This window comes from Galleria mellonella, unplaced genomic scaffold (assembly GCF_026898425.1).
Source record: "Galleria mellonella isolate WM207_F2 unplaced genomic scaffold, CSIRO_AGI_GalMel_v1 utg855, whole genome shotgun sequence".
Classification (NCBI taxonomy): Eukaryota; Metazoa; Arthropoda; class Insecta; order Lepidoptera; family Pyralidae; genus Galleria; species Galleria mellonella.
The window spans coordinates 571,218-593,076 of NW_026442164.1; the positions used below are offsets into that span (position 1 = coordinate 571,218).

Consider the following 21,859-nt stretch of genomic DNA (forward strand, 5'->3'; position numbering starts at 1 on the left):
TTATATTGTTTTTTTTTTTTCTATTAATATGCCATTTTTTTTTTAGTATTTTCAGTATTAATAATAATGAGATCATCATATATCCAAAAATATTTATTGTAAAATAAACTTATAACATTCTACAAAAATTACTTATGTTTTTACAATGAGAGTAAACACAAAAGAATAATTAACATTATAAATACTATTATAAAATATTTATTTTCTTTTTCTTTAAATGATAGAATAAAATGTAACAAAAAATATTCTCTGATGAGATTTTTTAAAATAAATAATTTATTGCAAATAAGTGGTTTTTACATGGGTATTTTCATATATATATATATATATATATTACATTAGAGCTAACTTAGTATCCTTTGAAGGGACATTGCAAATATGATGTGTATGGTTATACAATTTAACACAATAAAAAAATAGTGTTAATTAATATACAGTAATAATAACAATTCCCAATATTTATGTAATTTATTTATTATAATCCTAGTTATCTTTTATCTATATTAAATATTCCTATATTCTTATTTTTCAAAATGATAGTATTTTATTTTTTTATTGAATTTATTTAGTTTGCTTTCATTTTTATTTCTAGGGGTAGTTTATTATATATTTTTACTGCCATATAAAAAGGTTTTTTATTTAACATTCTGAAATATGGTAAATTTAATCTATTTTTATATCTTATATTGAGATTATGTATGTTTTTAATTTTTGGAAACAAAAAACTGTTTTTATATATAAAAATCATCAAATATACTAATATTTTGAACCATACATTAGTAGATGAGTAAAAGAATGATTTATAATAATTTTTAACAATAATCAATAAGATCCATTAATGAAATCAAACTTTTCCAACTATATAAGTGTACAAATGGTTAATTGATCATCAATAAACTATCTACTGATTCAGCAATTAACGTTTCATCTATATATCATGAAATGCCAATTACTGATCTGTTTTATTATCATTTATTTGTTACAACAATTAAGTAACTACAAGATTTTGTTGTGTGCATTGTCCAGCAGTGAGGACAGGAGTTCTGAGTAGAATCTGTCTTATCATTCCATTAATCATGCAAACAAACATAATGCAGACACCCACACCGTGCACAGGCGGGACTTTCATGCATCTATGGACTGCTTCACAGCCTAGTGAGTGCACTGTATTTGTATCATCTATTCTAAAGGGCATCTAGATTAACATTAGATCCAAGATTGACATGGTTGACCTTAGAACTGTACTGTCTACGAAAACTTTCAACAGTAATTAAATTAATTAATTGATTCTAAATACCAGGTTACACCTTTTGTCAGTTTGATCCAATGAGATTCGAACTCGCATCTCTCTATTATCTAGAACGAGTGTATTTCCACATATACAAATATAAACTTTACTATACATACTACAAGCTTTTGTCCACTACTTTGTACCTGTGGATTTCAGATGTAGAAACACAAAAAATGTACCACATTTTGGTGGCATATAAGATGAAACATATATTAGATTTTAAATTAAACCTTCAAGGATGCAACTGTGAAAATGGCATCCAATTTGATAAAGTAGCTTTTGAATGAAGCCAGTACAAAGTGTACAGACATTTTCTAGTTGCAATTTTATTTTATTAGTTAAATAAAATTAATATGATGCTTTACCTACTGTCACATAATCTTTTGTTTAATTTTTTTACTGTTTAGTGTTACAAAGAAACCTATAAACACATTTCATCACCATCATCATATCAGTCATTAACTATCCACTGCTAAACATAATCCTTTCCTTAGAGGGTTTTGCCAGTAGTTGCCATATTTGGCAACCGCAGTTAGGCTTTGGAGATGTTTTAAGAGGAATGCTGCTGCCCATCACTCGCCCTCCCTTATTCACCTCTTACGACACCCACGGGAAAGGAAGGGGTGGCCTATTCTACGCCGGGACTACAATAAACAAAATTAGAGACTAAAAAAAGATACTAAAAATAAAATGCATAATCGAACTTTGTGCTCATATTTAATCATCCAATGATATACATATATAGTGAAAATGAATGTAGCCTAGAAAGTCTCGACACTAGATGGCGTCACGAGTAATAAACGCAGCTTATTTCCTCCATTGAGTAAATATAGGTAGGTAGGTAGTTAAAAATCGAATCTTCGACCTTAGCCATATCTTGTTGGCATTGTATCAAGGCTGATGCACTTTCCGATTAATCTTTGCTTACATTTAATATATTATTTTTTCGTAAACTGTACAAGTTTATAACTTGTACATAAACTGTACAAGTTATAAACTTGTACAGTTTATGCATTGTCAGCTCAACCATAAAAAAACAGGCTTAATTTATGACAAATTTAATTTAGAACCTATAGGAAATTACACTTTACCAGAGCGACACTGTACGAAAGTCGTCCGCTTGGGTATCTCTATACCATTCGTATTCTTTGTATGTTTCTACCATGAAGCAGTTGTGTTCATAGGCTGTGTAAGGTTCCGGTTTAAAGGTGGACTATGTCAGTGAAATTACAAGATACAGAAGCATAACACTTTAGTTCACAGGAATTGCAAGAATAAGGAGTGTCATGGGCAACACAGTATACTCTGTTATGTCCATGGTGCTGTTCATGTCTATAGGCGACGTTTACCACTTTCCATTAGGTAGGTCGTCAACTTCTCTGCTATTCTAAATTGCATAAAAATTTTTTTGATTGCAAAATTAATTATCTAATTCGGTTCAGAATTTACAAAGTAATCGCGTTATTTAAAAAAAAAATGCAGGGCATTAAATACTTTGAACAATAAATACTTCCTTAATTTTTTAATTTCCTCACAGTTATTTCATTCATTCGTTCATTCATTTATTTATTGCTATTACATGTTGTAACAATATTGGTCTTAATTTACTAAAAGTATAGAATCAACATGAACCCTGGAAGGGCACAGCAATCACATTAATAAATATTACATAAACTACATAACAAAATTTTTACATTATATATATGTATCGTCGATTAGCATAAAAAATAATAAAAAAAAAGTCATCATTAAATTAAAACAAACAGCCACAAACACAACTAACTTTTTTCAATGAAATTTATTCATTACATCAACTGGATGAGCTTTACAATCTTCCAATACGCTCACCCAGGAAAGCATAAGTACAACAACATATATAAAAATGGAACAATACACATAAATAAAAAGAATAATATAAAAAAAATAACTAGAAATAATAATATAGATTAACTAGAAATAACACAAAATCTCTGAACACAAACACCCTGTGGTCATCCGACAAAACTCCAGCATGTTGGAGGCAAATACATACAATTGCGGATACAGGCTCAAAATATCATTGAGCAGTATTGCATTGAAGCAAGAGAGAGGGAAGCTTGCTTGGCCAACTCTGTTCTTTTTAAAGTAACATCGAAAAAGTACCGTCTACTTGCTTGCACGTAGTTACTGGGCGATCCTATTGATATTGATACCAGTACAGTTTAGTTACATTCCCCCCCCCCCCCTCCCCGGTACTAATTTTAACACATACTCAACTATGTTTATATTTTTATAAAAAACCATCTTGAATTCCTTTAAGACAAACGGTACTTAATTGTGAGTAAATTATTTCAGCCAAACTGCAGTTGCCAACCCGCCTTCCAAGCGTGGCAACTATGAGTAACCCCCCACCCCCTTATGGGGAGGTTATGTTCAGTAGTGAACAGTTTTTTTTAATGGGTGATAATGGAATGGTAACCCCACCCGCGCTAACGCTATACACCGGCGGGGCACCAGTGAAGGATGATAGGTGAGGATGAAGCAGGTCAGTTAACCCACCGCGACGAACTCAACAAGAATTGTTCACGATGGTTTCCAGGGGGAATCACGTGGAGGTCGACCTAATAGGGCATATTGTTAGCAATGAGGCTGTCAAACTCCATTACTAGCAATCCCTTTCCCCCCAGTAGTGTATAGTTAACGGCTGGTACAATACAATACAACATTATTTCACACAAATTGCCATCGATTCAAAGAAATATTCTGAACAAACATTCAAGTGTTCAAATAGTCGGTAATTAATAAACGTATTCAAATCTCTTCTACTTTTATTTCTATTTGTATTAGGTCATTCACCCAAAGAACTAGTTTATTTTCATTTTATATAAAGAGCATTTCAATTATTAATTAGTTTTTTATTTGCAATAAGCAGACTTTAAAATAATAACAACAGTCACGTGGTACTATTTTGGCACCTGTTTAATTGCCTTAAGCGATGTAGACATGCAAATGTTAACATTTTACAAAAAGGCGAAAAATAAAATTAATATTCAATTTTATATCGTTTAAATTATCATTACATATATTATATTATTTTCATTATATACTTAGATTATATAGAGCATCAAGCCTCAAAAACGGGTCAACACGTGGTCACCTAATTGTCAAATTAGCTGACTCGTTTTTATTTGTTATTTTTCTATATACTTACGCATACAATATGTTTTGACGTATCTATATTTAATTATTCAATAAAATAACTATAGAAGTTATAAAGGGAACACTCATAACTATTTATCACGCAAAATTGTATGAAAAAGTTGACCCGCTTTTCTCGAAGCATTTGTATGGAGATACTCTATCTTTATAATCAAAAATTATATATTTCACCAGAGGGAGATTTTGTACAAAAGTCTTTTGTTTGAGCACCTTTGTCCCATTCGTGTTTCTACCGTGAAGCAGTTGTGTTTCGGTTTGAAGGGTGGGATATGGTAGTGAATTTACAGTGTACAGAGGAATAACACCTAACTCCTCAAGAATGGCAACGCATGGGGGTATCATGGGCGAAACAGTATACTCTGTTATGTCCATGGTACTGCTCATGTCTATAGGCGATGGTTACCACTTTCCATCAGGTAGACCATCAGCTTGTTTGTCATTGTAAGTTGCATAAAAAAACGGATTATAATGACCATTGAGCGTGAATACAAAGGAATTTCTTGCGATTAATTATAAATACATCTGGACAAATGGTTACATGCACAAATAGTCCTCGATATAACCGTATAACCTTATTTCTATTTCTATCAGAGCATTCAACCCAGACGAAATAGTTTACGCTTCTGCGTAGTTGGCGTTTATGCGTAGATACAAAATGAGTATTTATTACATTGGTATATTACCTTTTTTTTTGCTGTCACATTTTATTCGAAATTAGCGACTCGCCCCCGCTTTTTACAGGTTAAATTTATTGATTGGATTGAAAAAATTGTATCACGTGTCAGGGCGTGCGTGCATGCGTGGGGGCGTGCGTGTACGAGTGTGCGTGTTATCTATTTTATGAATAACGTAGTATAATTAATAGTATTGTAGTGTCACTAATTAGTGCTCGAATCTGGTCAATTTTAATTTCGCGCGAACCCTCCTGTGATGGAGGAGATGCTCGGCGAAATGAAGAAAGTTTATTTTATTAATTTATTTATTTTCATGGATGTGTTTTGGTTTGAAGGGTGGGATATGGCAAATAAATTTACTGGGTACAGAGGAATAACAACTAAGTCCTCAAGAATGGCAACGCATGGGCGGTGTCATGGGTGAAACAGTATACTTACTCTTTTATGTCCGTAGTACTGCTCATGTCTATTGGCGACGGTTACCACTTTCCATCGGGTGGACCGTCAGTTTGCCATTCTAAGTTGCATAAAAAAACTAATATAATTATTCCTCTCCATCCAAAGGTTGCCTGGAAGAGATCGCTCTTAGCGATAAGGTCGCCCATTGTTTTCTCATTGTGATCATTTCTTGTAATTGTTTATATTTATAACAAGTTTACTACTGTAATCTTTTGGAGGAAACAATAAAGAGTATCTATCTATCTAATTACAGTAAATATTAATGCGAAGTGATACAAGAGGCTGCCTTATCGCTGAGCAATCTCTTTCAGACAACCTTTGGGTAGAGGACATTGAGAAAAAGATATAGGATAGATGCACTATTATTTATATAGATACTGAAGTATATACATATATATATACATACATAAAAATACACATATATACATAGCATACATACAACAAGAGAGAATGATGGAGGCAAATGTAGAGAGAACATAGGAAAACAGTACTAAAGGAAGAGGTAATAGGATTTAACAGCGATTTTGAAGCTAGTGAGAGTTTGAGCACACCGAATAGAAGCAGGTAGTGAGTTCCACAGGCGAACTACCTGCACAATAAAGGATTTGGAGTAAAAGGAAGAAGAATGAGCGAGGAATTTGAGGCGGGGTTGTTGACACTGCGTAAAGTATGGAAATGTCAGTTGTTACTTAGTAACGCCCGTCACAACGGTAACAGTCGACAAATGCTATTTACGACCCCGTTTTTTTTTTTAATGGGTGATAATAGAATGGTAACCCCGCCTGCGCGATCGGTATACGCTAGCAGAGCACCAGTGAGGGATGATAGGTGATGATGAAAGCAGGTCAGTTAACCCATCGTGACGAATTCCGCTAGAATTAACCACGATGGTTTCCAGGGGGAACCGCGTGGAGGTCAACCTGATATTGCTAGTAATATATTCTAACTGACCTATGACTGGAGTCTAACTGATCGGTATAAAGGGTGTGTTGCTGGCAATGGGTCAGTGATTACCCCATTACTAACAATCCCTTTCCCCCTTCACGACCCAGTTAGGGATTATAGTCATGAGAATATTATATTTTTAGTAATTGTAAACTTAAAAAGAAACCATGAAATCAGAAGTCAGTTTTAGTACAAAATATGTAATTGTGAATTCAGTTTGTTTAACCAAACCGTCTTTTGTTTCAGCCGGGCCGAGTAGCGACATTGGTGGAAGACGAGGAAGTGAGTACCTATATTAGCATTTAGTATATAATATAACGTTATTTCATGTTTGCGAATGTTTGAGGTCATATTTGTATATCATGCATTAGTACGTCATATGTTAGTATTAAAACACACTGTTGAAGTATAAGAGAAGGGTTTGGCCTATATTTTAACCGACTTCAAATAAAGAGGTTTTCATTTAGGTTGTATATTAAGATAGATAGATATGTAATTTATTTGCATCACTTAGAACACAGAAATAACAGTAGATATTGGTACATACTTAAAAAAAAAACAATACAACATATACAAAAAAAGCAAAGTACATAAAAGAGGTAACATATTATTTCGTATTTTTATGTTTGTTACCTCATAACTCCGTCTGTTCTAACTTTCAGGTAAAAATTATTTTTTTAATCTTTTTTTTTATACAACTTAGAATAGAAAACAAGCTGACGGCCCACCTGATGTAAAGTGGTAACCGTCGCCTATTGACATGATCAGTACCATGGACATAACAGAGTATACTGTTTCGCCCATGATACCCCCCATGCAGTGCCATTCCTGAGGACTCAGGTGTTATTCCTCTGTACCCAGTAAATTCACGCTATATCCCACCCTTCAAATCGAAGCACAGCCACGCAAACACAACTGTTTCACGGTTGAAACACGAATGGGACAGAGATACCCAAGCAATCGACTTTTGTACAAAGTCTCCCTCTGGATATAATTACCTGCACCAAATTGTAAGTGGTTTTTCACACTTGTGTTCCTAGAAATCCAATCTGATCTATAATATACAGGTTAATAATATTTTATCATTTTCCTTAACAACTACATGTATTTGTGATAGTTCTAAGGTTATCGTGAACACAGTAATGAAAACAATGTTTTACTGGTCATAGCCATCTCTCACACTGGACAGATCATAATATGTATGTTACGTATGTCATAACATTTTACTTTAGATTACCAGAGGGAGATTTTGTACAAAAGTCGATTGCTTGGGTACCTCTGTCCCATTCGTGTTTCTACCGTGAAGCAGTAGTGTTTGCATGGCTGTGTTTCGGTTTGAAGGGTGGGATATGGCGTGAATTTACTGGGTACAGAGGAATAACACCTGAGTCCACAAGAATGGCAACGCATGGGGGGTATCATGGGCGAAACAGTATACTCTGTTATGTCCACGGTACTGCTCATGTCTATAGGCGACGGTTACCACTTTCCATCAGGTGGACCGTCAGCTTGGTTGCCATTCTAAGTTGTATAAATGAAAAAAAAGAGCATCGAGTCCCAAAAACGAGTCAACTTTTTGTTAGCTAATTGTCAAATTAGTTGACTCATTTTTTTTATCAGTGTTGATAATAATAACCCTTTATTGTACGCAATAGAGATGATTCAAGGAGTATTTATACAGAATGTGCATGTACAAAAGGCGGCCTTATCGCTAAAAGCAATCTCTTACAGACAACCTGGCGTAAATAATGGATAAGTACAGAGAGAAAGGTAGATGGCGCCAGTCAGACACAGTAAATACAAAAAGGAATCAAACAAAATGCTTAACATACATAAATAATATAAATAATAATACATAAATACATTAATATACTAAATAGATCAAGGTGAATCACACGTAGTGTTCTATATATTTTTTTTAATGGGTGATAACCCCACCCGCGCCATCGGTATACACCGGCAGGGCACCAGTGAAGGATGATAGGTGAGGCTGAAGCAGGTCAGTTAGCCCACCGTGACGAATTCAACAAGAATTGTTCACGATGGTTTCCAGGGGGAACCACGTGGAGGTCGACCTGATAGGGCATATTGCTAGCAATGTCGAACTCCATTGCTAACAATCCTTTCCCCCCAGTGTTCTATATTCTTACGCACATAATGTATCTTAACGTATCTATATTTAATTATTTAATAAATAAAATGAGTTTTTACGCACTAAAAATAATAAAAAAATAAATAATTAATAAAATAAATAATTATTGGCTGTGTCACCTACCTACGAAAGGTGTTTTCCATTAGATTAAGTTTGACGTATTTTATAAATATAAACATTACTGTAACCTCTTTTCATAAGGCTAGCCCTATGTCTATTTGAAATTTTTATAATAAAAAAAAACTTAGTCTGTACCTGGATATTGAGGATGTGATAAAAGCGGCAAATTCATTATACCAATAAGAATCTATGGTCATAGTTAAAATTGATTAAACTCAAGTCAACCAACTGATGAAATAAAGGACGCCGAAGTCACAAATGATTGAGAAATGACAAAGTAATTATTACAATGCGAATGATGAAATTATATTGGTGAACGAGTTGTAATTCGGATGTCGGAATCGAGAACGACAAGTAATCGATTGTTTCGTAATAATCGGTAATTCGTTAAGGTCCTTATTGTTTTTGAGGTTTCGCATATTTTTTTTTTATGCAACTTTGAATGGCAATCAAATTGACGGCCCACCTGATGAAAAGTGGTAACCGTCATCTATAGATGTGAATAGTACCATGGACATAACATAGTATACTGTGTCGCCAATGATACCCCTCATTCATTGTAATTTCTGAAGACGAAGATCTGCCTCTGTACCCTATACTTTCACTACCATATACCATACATATCTGTGTCATGGCAGAAACACAAGTAGGACAGAAGTATTAAACAGGACAATAAATTTAAGCCATCATTAAGCCCCATTGCTAGCACTACACATCGACCTTTACGCGGTTCACCTTGGAAACCATCTTGGTTAATTCTTTATGAATTCATTTCTATGGTCCAACTAACCTGTTTAATCTTTACCTATCACCTCATATTGTTACCATTCCATTATCACCTATTTTCAAACATTTTTTTTATAAAACTTAAAATGGCAACGAGCTGACGTATATGTACAGGTCGCCACTTAAGAGCCTTGCTTATGTATAAATATAAGCAATTAATTAAAGTAATAAATTAATTACACAGAAACATTATATGCCCTCGATGTATGAGTATTTTTGTATGGTGCCCTAATCCCATGGAAAACACCTTTCGTAGGTAGATCGCATGGTGATATACAATGCCACCCACGTAAGATACTGTGTCACATTTGTTTTCTAATCAATTACTAAGGAACCGAATACTGCAGAAATAGGAAGTAGTATTTATGTAATAATGTAATAGTTTCCCATGTGGTCCCGGTATAGAACAGCCCATCACCTTCCTTTCCCGTCAGTATCATAAAAGGCGACTAAAACGCTGGGAGAAGGCCATGTACCTAGTTTTTTTTATACTGTTAAAGGGTTGTTATTTACCTCTAAACGCTATTGACACAATAACTGGTAGTAAAGGTACTGGTAACAGAGAGAGACGGAGATTACAAATCGTTTACTTGGGTACCTCTGTCCCATTCGTGTTTCTACCGTGAAGCAGTTGTGTCTGCATGGCTGTGTTTCGGTTTAAAGGGTGGGATATGGCAGTGAATTTACTGAGTACAGAGAAATAACACCTGAGTCCTCAGGAATAGCAACGCATAGGGGGTGTCATGGGCGAAACAGTATACTTTGTTATGTCCATGGTACTGCTCATGTCTATAGGCGACGGTTATCACTTTCCATCAAGTGGGCTGTCAGCTTGTTTGCCATTCTAAGTTGTATAAAAAAAGTAAGTCGCAGAACTATGCCGTTGTTTCTAAAGACGATAAGATGATGCATTCAGTTAAAATGATTGTGTGATCCAAGCGTGTTTGAAATACCATCTTTCATCTGACCTTAACGATTATAGCGTTCTAGTTAAGAACAAATTTACTAATCCAGTTTACAACTATTGCCCCGTTTTCTGCCAGTTATTGTGTCAATAGCGTTCAGAGGCAAGGTACTGTTTATACAAATGACAACCCTTTAATAATGGGGGGAAAGGAATTGTTAGTAATGGAGTCTAATTTTCCCATTACTAGCAATACACTCTATCAAGTCGACCTCCACGCGGTCCCTCCTAGAAACTATCATGATTAATTCTAATAGAATTGGTCTTGATGGGCTAACTGAACTGCTTCATCCTATCATCCTTCACTGGTGCCCCGCCGGTGTATACCGATAGCGCGGGTGGGGTTACCATTCAAAATTCAAAATTCAAAATTCAAAAATCATTTATTCATGTAGGACATTTTAGCCGCTTATGAACGTCAAATTTTTACATTATAATTTTATATTTACCCTACCGTCCAGTTCGGTATATAGATCCAATTGAGAAGAACTGGCAAGAAACTCAATTGAATTACTTTTTTTTAAAGCCAGTTTATTTACAATGTATATTTATATAGGTGTCTATGTCTAACATTAAATGAAAATTCAGTGCATGAACAACTATTGCCATGCACACTCGTCATTCAAGTAATCGTTTAGTGAGTAATAGGCTTTGCTCAGTAAATATGATTTAACAGATGTTTTGAATTTATTTAAGGGTAATTCCAACATATCCTTTGGTATCTTATTGTAAATTTTTATACCTATTCCCATAAAAGACCTATTAACTTTTTCTAAACGATACTTGGGGACAGCAAGTTTGTCTTTAAATCTAGTATTAATATTATGAATATTGCTGTTTTTTGGAAATAAGTCAAGATTTTTATGAACATATAGAATATTTGAATATATAAATTGAGAAGCAACGGTGAGAATATTTGCCTCTTTGAATTTCTCTCTTAATGAGTCACGACTCTTCATACAGTAGATCGCTCGAACGGCACGTTTTTGTAATATGAATATATTCTTAATATCTGCCGCTTTTCCCCATAGTAATATTCCATAAGAGAGTAAACTATGAAAATAACTAAAATAGACTAATCTAGCAGTATCAGTATCAGTGTACTGTCTAACTTTACGCACGGCAAAAGCTGCTGAACTTAGTTTCGCTGCAAGGCTTTGAATTTGTGCACCCCATTGTGTTTTACTATCTAGTGTGATTCCTAGAAAGACAGTAGATTCTATAAATTCGAGAGATTCGTCATTTAATTTAATATTGCAATTAGTATTAAAACTTTTAGATAGAGAGAAATTAACACATTTTGTTTTTTTAGCGTTTAACATAAGATTGTTAGTCGTAAACCAGTGCAGGAGACGCCGCAAAGCACTATTTACATCGTCATAATTATTAGTCATTCTATTAACTTTAAAAATCAATGAAGTATCGTCTGCAAACAATACTATGCCGCATCTATCCTGCATGGCATATGGGAGATCATTAATGTAAACTAGGAATAAAAATGGACCGAGAATAGATCCTTGAGGTACACCCATTTGCACAAGTGACCCGTCAGACGTAGCGTTGCTAATCTTCACTTTCTGTATTCTATCAGATAGATAAGATTTTATTAAATTTAAAGCATTGTCTTTGACGCCATAAAAAGCAAGTTTTTTTAGCAATGTATTATGATCAACGCAATCAAACGCCTTAGAAAGGTCACAAAAAACACCTATCACATCCATTTTAGTTTCCCATGCAGCAAATACGTGTCTAAGCAACTCTGCACCTGCGTCTGTAGTTGAACGACCTTTGGAAAAACCGAATTGACTATTGTGGATTAAATTATTTAAATTGAAATAACTGACAAGTTGCATAAGGATTATTTTTTCAAAAATTTTACTGAGTGCTGGGAGTATGGATATAGGTCTATAATTTATTGGGTCACTCCTATCTCCAGATTTAAAAAGCGGTATGATTTTACTAATTTTCATTGTGTTAGGAAATTTACCTTCATCTATACATTTATTGAAAATAAAAGCAAGAGAGGGCGCAATAATTTCCATTATACTATCCAGTATTTTAACAGCTATACCCCATAGATCCTCTGTTTTTTTATTATTAAGTTGTTTGAATATTTTCATTATTTCTACTGATGATGTATGTCTAAAGTTAAATACAGCTGATGACTTGCTAACATTGTCTGTTAGTAAAGTTTCAGCAGCAGACGGGGAAGATTTTAGAGCCTGTGTCGTAATTAATGGAATATTAGTAAAATAAGATTCGAATGTATGCGCGACCTCTGTGTCGGAATTTACCAATTTGTTATTAATATTTAAAGCTATTTTGCTATTTTGAAAATTAACTTTTCCAGTTTCGCTATTTATTACTTTCCAAGTGGCTTTTATTTTATCTTTAGATTTAGTTATTATTTTACCTAAATAGAGAGACTTAGCTGTATGACAAACCTTTTTAAATATTTTCGAATAAGATTTTACATGTTCATGAAATAAGGGATCGGATATATAGCTTCGTTTTTCGTAAAGTTCGTAAAGATTAGCCCTAGACTTATAAATACCAAACGTGGCCCAGTCACAAAACTTTGATTTTACACTAGTTGAAAATGTTTTTGTTTTAAATTCACTGCTAGCTTCATGTTCAATTAAATTAAAAATATGTTCACATACAATGTCCGGGTCATATTGAGGTACTATGACACTAGATATTTTATGTTCAATTTTATTTTTAAAACGTGCCAAATTCTTTTGTGTTATTTGTCTGCATGTAATTGTTTGAGTCCCTTTGGATCCCTTAGTTTCAATTATAACTTTTTGTCCGTAATGATCAGATCCAAGACAGTCGAAATTCATTTTCACCTTTACTTCACAATTACAAAAAACATTATCTATACAAGTGGCAGAATTTCCTGCGACCCTAGTGGGTTCTAAAAAAAGATTGTGCAAATTAAATAATTTAAATAAGTTAATCAATCTTAAGCTTATTGAGCATTCCGATAGTAAATCAACATTAAAATCGCCACATACAAATAATGTTTTATTCCTCCGTGCGACTCGTCTCAATGCTTCCTCCATAGCCAGTTCAAAAGAATCAAAACAAGCCGATGGCGGACGATAAACGCAAATTATTATACAAGTAACTAATTCTACGCAAGTTAGTTCAATTGTTTGCTCAATAGAAATATTTACAATGTCTTGACGGTTTTTATATTCTACATCATTTTTTAAAATAATAATTGACCCGCCATGAATGGCATTGTTCCTAGCAAAAAAAACTAGCTATATTATAATGTTCAAAAGGACAAATTATTTCATATTGTTTAAGCCAATGTTCTGTCAGACATAACACCCGTACATTGTTAGATTCTAAGAAAAGACTTAATTCTAATTCTTTGCTGGAGAAGCCACGAATATTTTGATGAATAATGACCATATCCTGTGGCTTAACCAATGTCGTAGATGTTAGTTTAAATTAACACATGTCACATTATTAGTATAATTACTAATATTACTAATTAAACCCGTTATACTACTTATAATGGGATCATAAATGTTATACGCTAGTAAACTAGCAATAGTCTTTTTTTTTTTTTTTAGGAAGATAAAAATTACCTCCCGTCATATAATAATTTGTAACAAATTTGTTACTTTCAAAATAAAATATATCATTACAATGATATGTCATCGAATAAATTAAATTATTTATACTATAAATGAACTTATTCTGTTCATTAGTCAGGGATTGAGAGTAGGGAAATGCGCATAATAATATTTTACCTATACCAAGCTCCACTATATTATATAATGATTTTATTAAATTAACTATATCAGATTTACGCATATGCAAACAATTCCCTAACGCTATTACTAGGGTCGTGTGAATATCATATTTTTCATTTACTATATTTTTTATAATCTTATATATACCTGATCCCGGAAAACAATTATTTATTACTTGTTGCGAGAGGCAGTTCGATAATAAACTACCTAAATCCTTGCCAAATTCATCTGAATAAACAATTGTTCTCCTGATGGTTTCATGTACAGTGCTGCATTTATTTACTTTTGTACTGTTTCGTGTGGGTAAACATGAAACGTCTGGTTCCGTGACGGATGAGATATCAATGTTCAACTGATTATGGTGGGACGGTTGGATATAGTTATCAGACTCTGGTGAATTACAGTGACATCTATCCGTAAGAGAAACAAACCGCTCCATGTTGTAGTTACCTAATTTTATTAAATTATCCAACTGATCAGAATATTCATGTATTTCATTCTTAGCTGATTCGTATTTCAAAGATAAATTGGACAACGAGTTCTCTAATAGTTTAATTTTTTGTGATAATTCATCTATTTCTAAATCTTTGTTATATATTTTTCTTTACAATTATTTAATTCTATTGATAAGTCAATTTTTTGCTTCCTAGTAATAATTGATTTTAAACACTTTTTATGACTTTTCACTAAATTTTCTGATTTTCGAATAAATTTATTTAATTTTACATATTTTTTTAACTTCTTACTACTATTAATAGGTACTTTATTAGGACTATAGGAGCTTGGTGTATTTGTCAAATCTATGGTCACAAGGGGCAGAGCAGATGTTTGATCACTAGTAGTATTTAACATTTCTGTATACAGATCCATGGTCTCGTTATAACTACTCAACCGCCTGTGATCCAACAAAGATTTATTTTGTGATTGAACTTCCTCAAGGTGCCGCTCTAGATGAGTGATTTTCTGCAATGCTGACTCATATGTGTCTCTGCACAGATCATATTTATTTACAATTTCTTGAAGTTTTTCTTTTTCGATATGTAGAACTTCAAAGTCTGTACTGATCTTCACTAGGTCATTCTTCAGAGCCACATATTTATCAGACATCAACTTAATTTCAATCTCACTTTCATCTCGTTCCTGTAATAAGGCCTTATTTAATTCATTGGATTTTTTTAACTCTAAGAGTGTCACCTTGAGCTTAGCATCAAGATCACATGCTCTGCGGGACATCATTTTTAATTATTATGTTAAATATCTACAAAACAAGACAACAATGAATATTATTCAATAGAAGAAATACAGTGTTGAAAGTGCGCTATTTCCCTTCAATAAAATAATACAATAAATAATTTAATAATAAATAAATATTGTTAGTAAAAACTTTAAATACCAATACTGTTACAAAAAAAAAATTAATCTTATATATTACCACTACAGTAAATATGTCTTAATTTGTCATATGATATCTAGCAATGGCTATGGATTACTAATATTGTATTGTTATTTAATAAAATACATAAGTTTAGTTTCGTACAGCTATTTGGAATATATTATCAATATGATAATAAATAAATTTTAAGAGCTGTAATTATTGCAATAATATTTTATGTTAGTGGGTAGTTTTTTTTTTTTCCTCCCAACAACAACAACCGATCTTCACTATCGAATATTTGACTTTAATATTATTGTTTATTTGTAAATGGATATAGTAATAGTGAAGTGTAATAACTGTATTTAATTATTAAAGGAGTCAATAGAAATCCAAGACTTCTATTGTAAATTACCAATACTTTGACAGTTGGCGGTCCCACAAATTTTGTAACGTAGATTTTTGTCACAAAGAAATCACAGATTTACACACCAACAACAATCGACGTTACTTATGACCAAAACTCACTGATTATATACACTAGTATCGTTATTTCACAAGTAATAAATTAAAAACAATAAATAAATAAGAGCCAACTGACAAAGACTGTTATCGGCAGTGTTGCCAGAGAGAAAAAATTCCATTATCACCCATTAAAAAAAACCTTTAATAGTATAATAAAAAAATAACTAGGTACATGTTCTTCTCCCAGCGTTGCTGGATTGGGTACTTTTTTGCATTTTTCACTAATAACATTTTTGTTAGGAAGGGTTGCCTTAGAAGCAAATATTTGAGTCGGGGCCCGCTAGCCAGAGCGGGCCAACGCCGTTGGAATTCTGGTAGACTAAGAAAGGGCCTCCGGGATCCCAACACTAAGGCGCGGCGAGGAATACCGTGGTGGTTTTTAGCCGGTAGGAGTCCGGCAGTACCCACACACCTCCCCCGGGGGTGTGGGTCTGCATGATGCATTTTCCCCACGAAAAAAAAAATAAAAAGCAAATATTTGATTAATTATGTAGTTAAATTTAACCTGGTCACGGGGATACACACACACGAAGTCACGTGTAAAGACTAGTTTTTAATATATTCAACATATATATTAGTGTATATATTAGTATTTATGTGTATATATAAACTGTAAATTAATCCGTATTCCAGTTTTTTTTTTATTATTTACCTAAAGGATATTTATGCTTTTATCATTAAGTCCGTCTTGTATATATTATAATATGTATCAATGAGTAAATAAATTAATAACAATAAATAATGTATGATAAGGCACATGCCATGTCTACAAGTCGCATTTTAGACACGTGTCATACTATATACATACATATACAACAATGTACAAAACACGTGCAATGTTTTTTTTTGATGGTTGAAAATGGTATGGTAACCCCGCCTGCGCTAACGGGATACGCTGGCGGAGCACCAGTGAAGGGTGATAGATGAGAATGAAAACAGGCCAGTTAGCCCATCATGATGGATTAACAAGGAATTAACCATGATAGTTTCCAGGGGAAACAGCGAGGAGGTCGACCTGGTTGGGTATATTGCTAGCAATGGGATTCGCGAGATGAACTTATTGTTGTTAATGGCTGGAAATATATATATAGACTTTGACATAATTTTAAAATTACTGTTTGACATTACCATTTGTCTTGTCCTTCATTGTTCTAATATGAAGTATACAATTCTCTGTGAATATATTTTTTCTTTCTAATAATAACATTCTATATTCGACGATTTACAATACATATATTCCTGCCGAAGCTTTCCCTAGGGACTACAGCATTGGGTTCTTCAAAAAGAGCATATTTAGGGTTTTTTAAGGGTCGGCAAGGTCTCGTGGCATCCCTAGCGTTACAGACGTCCGTAGGCTACAGTAAGCCCGTTTAACATCAGACAGACCGTATGCTTCTTTCCCACCTTAGTAGTATAAAAAAGAAATTGTTCGGATACATTATTAAAAAAAAAAAAACTTAGTGTAATAAAATACTCGAATATCTATGCGATTAATTATGACAATCCTCGGACTCGAGTCAGGATTCGATTCTTTAATGAACATCAAAATATTCGATTACCAAAAAAAGGCCGACTTGGCACTTGAGTAGAAAAACTTGTAATCTGAAATGCAGTAGGTAGTTTGCAGTGTCCTGAAAATATTAATGAATGAAGTTAAGTCACACATGACATGACGCAAAACTTGGTTAGTGTTAGGTTGCCATCTGTCAGGGTTTCCCCGGATTTGTCCTTATTTAGAGGGCATCCGGAGAGCGTCCGAACGGGGCGTAATTCTAACTGATTATTAAAACAATTCGTAACAAACTGTAATAAAATTGTTTTGTTGAGTACATTTAAAATGTTGATAAAAGATTTAATTTTAAGGTCTGAAAATGAATGTAAAGGCAATTTGTAACATTTATAACTGTTTGTTATTACACTATGTTTAAAAAAAACTGTTTAAATGTCCGGGTTCTGGACTCCTAATGGGAATTTCACGTGTCTTGTCCTGGTTGCCAATTTTTTTGTGATGGCAACCCTAGTCACACAGAGCCATGGCTGTGAGTGATGCCTCTGGTTTAAATAATGCAATTAATTCATAATATTTACTAACAATAATTCGTGTAAGCTGTCGCGAGCTAGCAACGTAGTAGCTAAAGTCACCCTCTGGTGAAATATGTAATAGATTTATTTATATAACAAATAATAATATAAACTCTTCGATCGCATAAGATTCCGAGTCCCACAGATACTTCCAATACATTGATTGTGACGTCACACCTTGTAAGTCTTTATATTATACCAATACAATACCACACTGGCCGAATGCGAAATTGCATCCGCCGATTTACCGGTTCACACAGTGCCGTTCGATACTAAAATAGCTTTGTTATATGCAACTGTGAATACGACGATAAAATTTGTAACCTTTTGTAGTATGGGTCTTGCATTTAAAATCATCCCTTCTTTTCTCGTAGATGTCACAAGAGGCGACTAAGAAAACTTAATTGTCAAAGGAAAGAGCAGCAGCGTCCCTCTTGAAACATCTCTAAAACGTCTTCCAAGCGTGGCAACTACTGGCAAAACTCCCCTTGTGGGGAAGGCTTATGTTCAGCAGTGGACAGATAACGGTTGATATAATTGAAAGCAAATAATAAGATTGGTATTCACAAAAAACGCGGGACGCTGCTGCTGTTCCCTCGACCGTTAAGTTTCCTTAGTCCACACGGCGAAGTTATTAATAGAATTACTTAATTATCAAAGTCTATTATAAAACAGACGGGTCGAATCGACCGCGAATTGTCTCAAATCGATTTTCCATAATGCAATCTGTTTAAACGCATTATACTCGGGTAATACTCTTTTTTATGCAACTTAGAATGGTAAAAAGCCCATCTGGTGAAAGTGGTAACCATCACCTATAGACATGAGCAGTACCATGGACATAACAGAGTATACTCTTTCGCCTATGTGACTAATTATGAAGAAACAAATAATAAAAAGGGATTAAAAGTAGCAAAATTACAGAAAACCAGCCTTTGCATCGTTTTTTCGTTTTTCTCAAGTATTCTCACACAACTACTAATGACACACCATTTCTTAAAATCCATCAAGCCACTGAGACTGTATGTTGCGAAGAATATCCGGACACGCATACAATTCAAATAACGTCACCCACCTTTCATTGGCAGTTGATACAAACGCATCAATGAAGAGACACATAAAATACATCTCCATCAATGTTATTAGCTTTAACTCGGACTCTGGTACTTGGTCTTAACAAGTAACGAGATATTAGCTCTAATATTTTTGTTTCTCATTCCTAACAGCAGCGAACTATTACAAATATTTAAAAACAATAATTATCTGTTAATGCTTAGTCATTATTATAATTCATCACTCCCCAGTGTTATGTCTATCCGGTGTTCAACAACACTTCATTATTAAACGGTCAATCGGCCACTGTATTGCCAATCAATGGATTATTTACATTATCTGAGAAAGAATAGTTATATCCCCTATTTATAAAAGCCTTATGATTCTCAACTATCTTTGAACATTAAGAAAAAATAATAAATCTTCGAACACAAGCATAAACAAGTCGAAGGATATTTAGAAGATTTCATAACATGGTTCAATCGTAAGACGAACTGAGCACATCTGATATTTTGCAACATTCCTTTTAAGTTTTTTACGCCAATTATTGGAAATATTCAGTAATGATTATTTACAGGACTTTTGGTGTGAAGTTATTGTATTATTTCTAATAGTGGCGTAAAATAATAAAATACAATCTATTGAATCTACCACGGTTACTGTATGCTGTTCCTCCCGGAATATTGTCAAACCAATTAGAAGAACAAAGCGTATACTGACAATATTAAAAGGAAAACGTGAAACAAAATCCTAGCCTAAGCTATCTAGACAGTACGATGCTAACATAAATCATTAATACTTATAATGATAATAATATTTGTATTGACATATTTATATCAAAAATAGCCAATTTTTAATCTATATTATGATATGTTGTCACTTACAAAGGTCAAAGCACCCCGTCATGTTTACAGACTGCCTATCGCGTATAGTCTGCATCAAAATTGGCTATCTGAAGTGATCTGAAATGTTCAAGTACCTCATATATTGCCCAGTCTGTTGCTGTGTTGATAGATATTATCTTTATCGTACATACAATATTGACACGCGACGGTTTTTTAGTGCATGAAAAATATTCCATTTCAAATATATATATCACTTGTTGCACTATCGATTAGAATAGGATCATATCTATATAATTCATCAATTTCTCCTGCAAATGTTGACGCATTCTTAATATTGATATCAGACATATTTTTTACAGCTTGAATTACTTTGCTGAAGTCACTTTTCATTTCTACTTTGTTTCTTTTTGTCTAATAATACTTATACAATCATCCTGAATATATTAAATAGTCTAATGGGTCCCTTAATGCCGTATTGTAATAAGATTTGTCAATTGGATGATTCTTCAACAAGAATTATATCTATGTATCTATTGATTTAAAAACTGAACTATTAAACAGATTTTGACAAAATTTCAATCTGACCAATCAGTTTATGCTTTGCAGATAAAAAGATTTCCAAATCGTTTTACAACTGACGGAGTTATCAGGTAACAAACATAAAATTACAACCGAATTTTTAATTTTTTAACCTTTTTAAGTCGATTAAAATGCAAATAAAGATACCAATCAGGCCCGAAGCAATGTCTGTTTCTAACATTATCCTAAAATGTTTTTCTCTCAAACCTGAATTAAATCCAGACTACAGTTGATATTAAAACCAAATGATCTAGATAAACTACGTTTTTATATGTACTTAGAATTATTGGCCAAACATACCGTTATCGCATAACAATACTTGTCAATTTAATCTCACCCATCCATTAATGTATTTGTTTTTGTTTTCTATACTTACTGGAATATCCGATAATACTATGTAATAACATATTCTATCATTAGTTCTTCAAATTGATTGTGCTTTGTTTATTTTTTAAAATAAAAATAGATGTGTAGATGATTTCTCCTAACTTGACTTTTTACGTGACTTTTGAATTTTACAGCCACAAAAAACTTACAAATTTAATCATTTGAATATAATAATTGTGGCCTATATGCTTCCCAGAAGAAGCAATGACTGGTTTAATTTTTTTTTTTGCTATAAAAAAAGTAGATAATTAGTGTAATCTCTTACTTGTCCTAGAATGATTTGAATTTTAAGATGAAGAATTGGCTCTACATTTATATGTGCTTGGCGATTTCTGGCAATCCTAATTTGAAAATAAATCGTCTTTTAATAATTTTGGTTCAAAAATTGCTTTTGTTTTTATTACATAAGGAATTTACTACGTAAGGAATCTGTTTATATAGGTATGAATTATTATTTATCGTCTCAACATATCCGAACCACTTTATCATTCCGCTTCTGTATTGTCCCAGGGGAATATATTGTTGATAGTAATATATTCGCCATAGTAATCGATGACAATGACAATAATTCAAAAGGTTCAAGCCATTCAGGTTTGCCTTGGCTTGAAACTATTGTGTCAGAAACAGGACTTACAAATTATGCTACCGAAAACC

At 33.3% G+C, this 21,859-nt stretch overlaps 1 protein-coding gene across 1 annotated transcript in view; it reads left to right on the top strand.

Annotated features, from left to right (window-relative positions):
• LOC113514877 (putative glutathione-specific gamma-glutamylcyclotransferase 2) overlaps window positions 1-21,859 on the top strand; it is a 30,557-nt gene that overhangs the window by 2,478 nt on the left and 6,220 nt on the right. Inside the window, exon 3 of the mRNA XM_052901997.1 lies at window positions 6,814-6,849. Coding sequence (XP_052757957.1) covers window positions 6,814-6,849 — 36 coding nt within the window. The remainder of the gene's footprint in view (window positions 1-6,813; window positions 6,850-21,859) is intronic.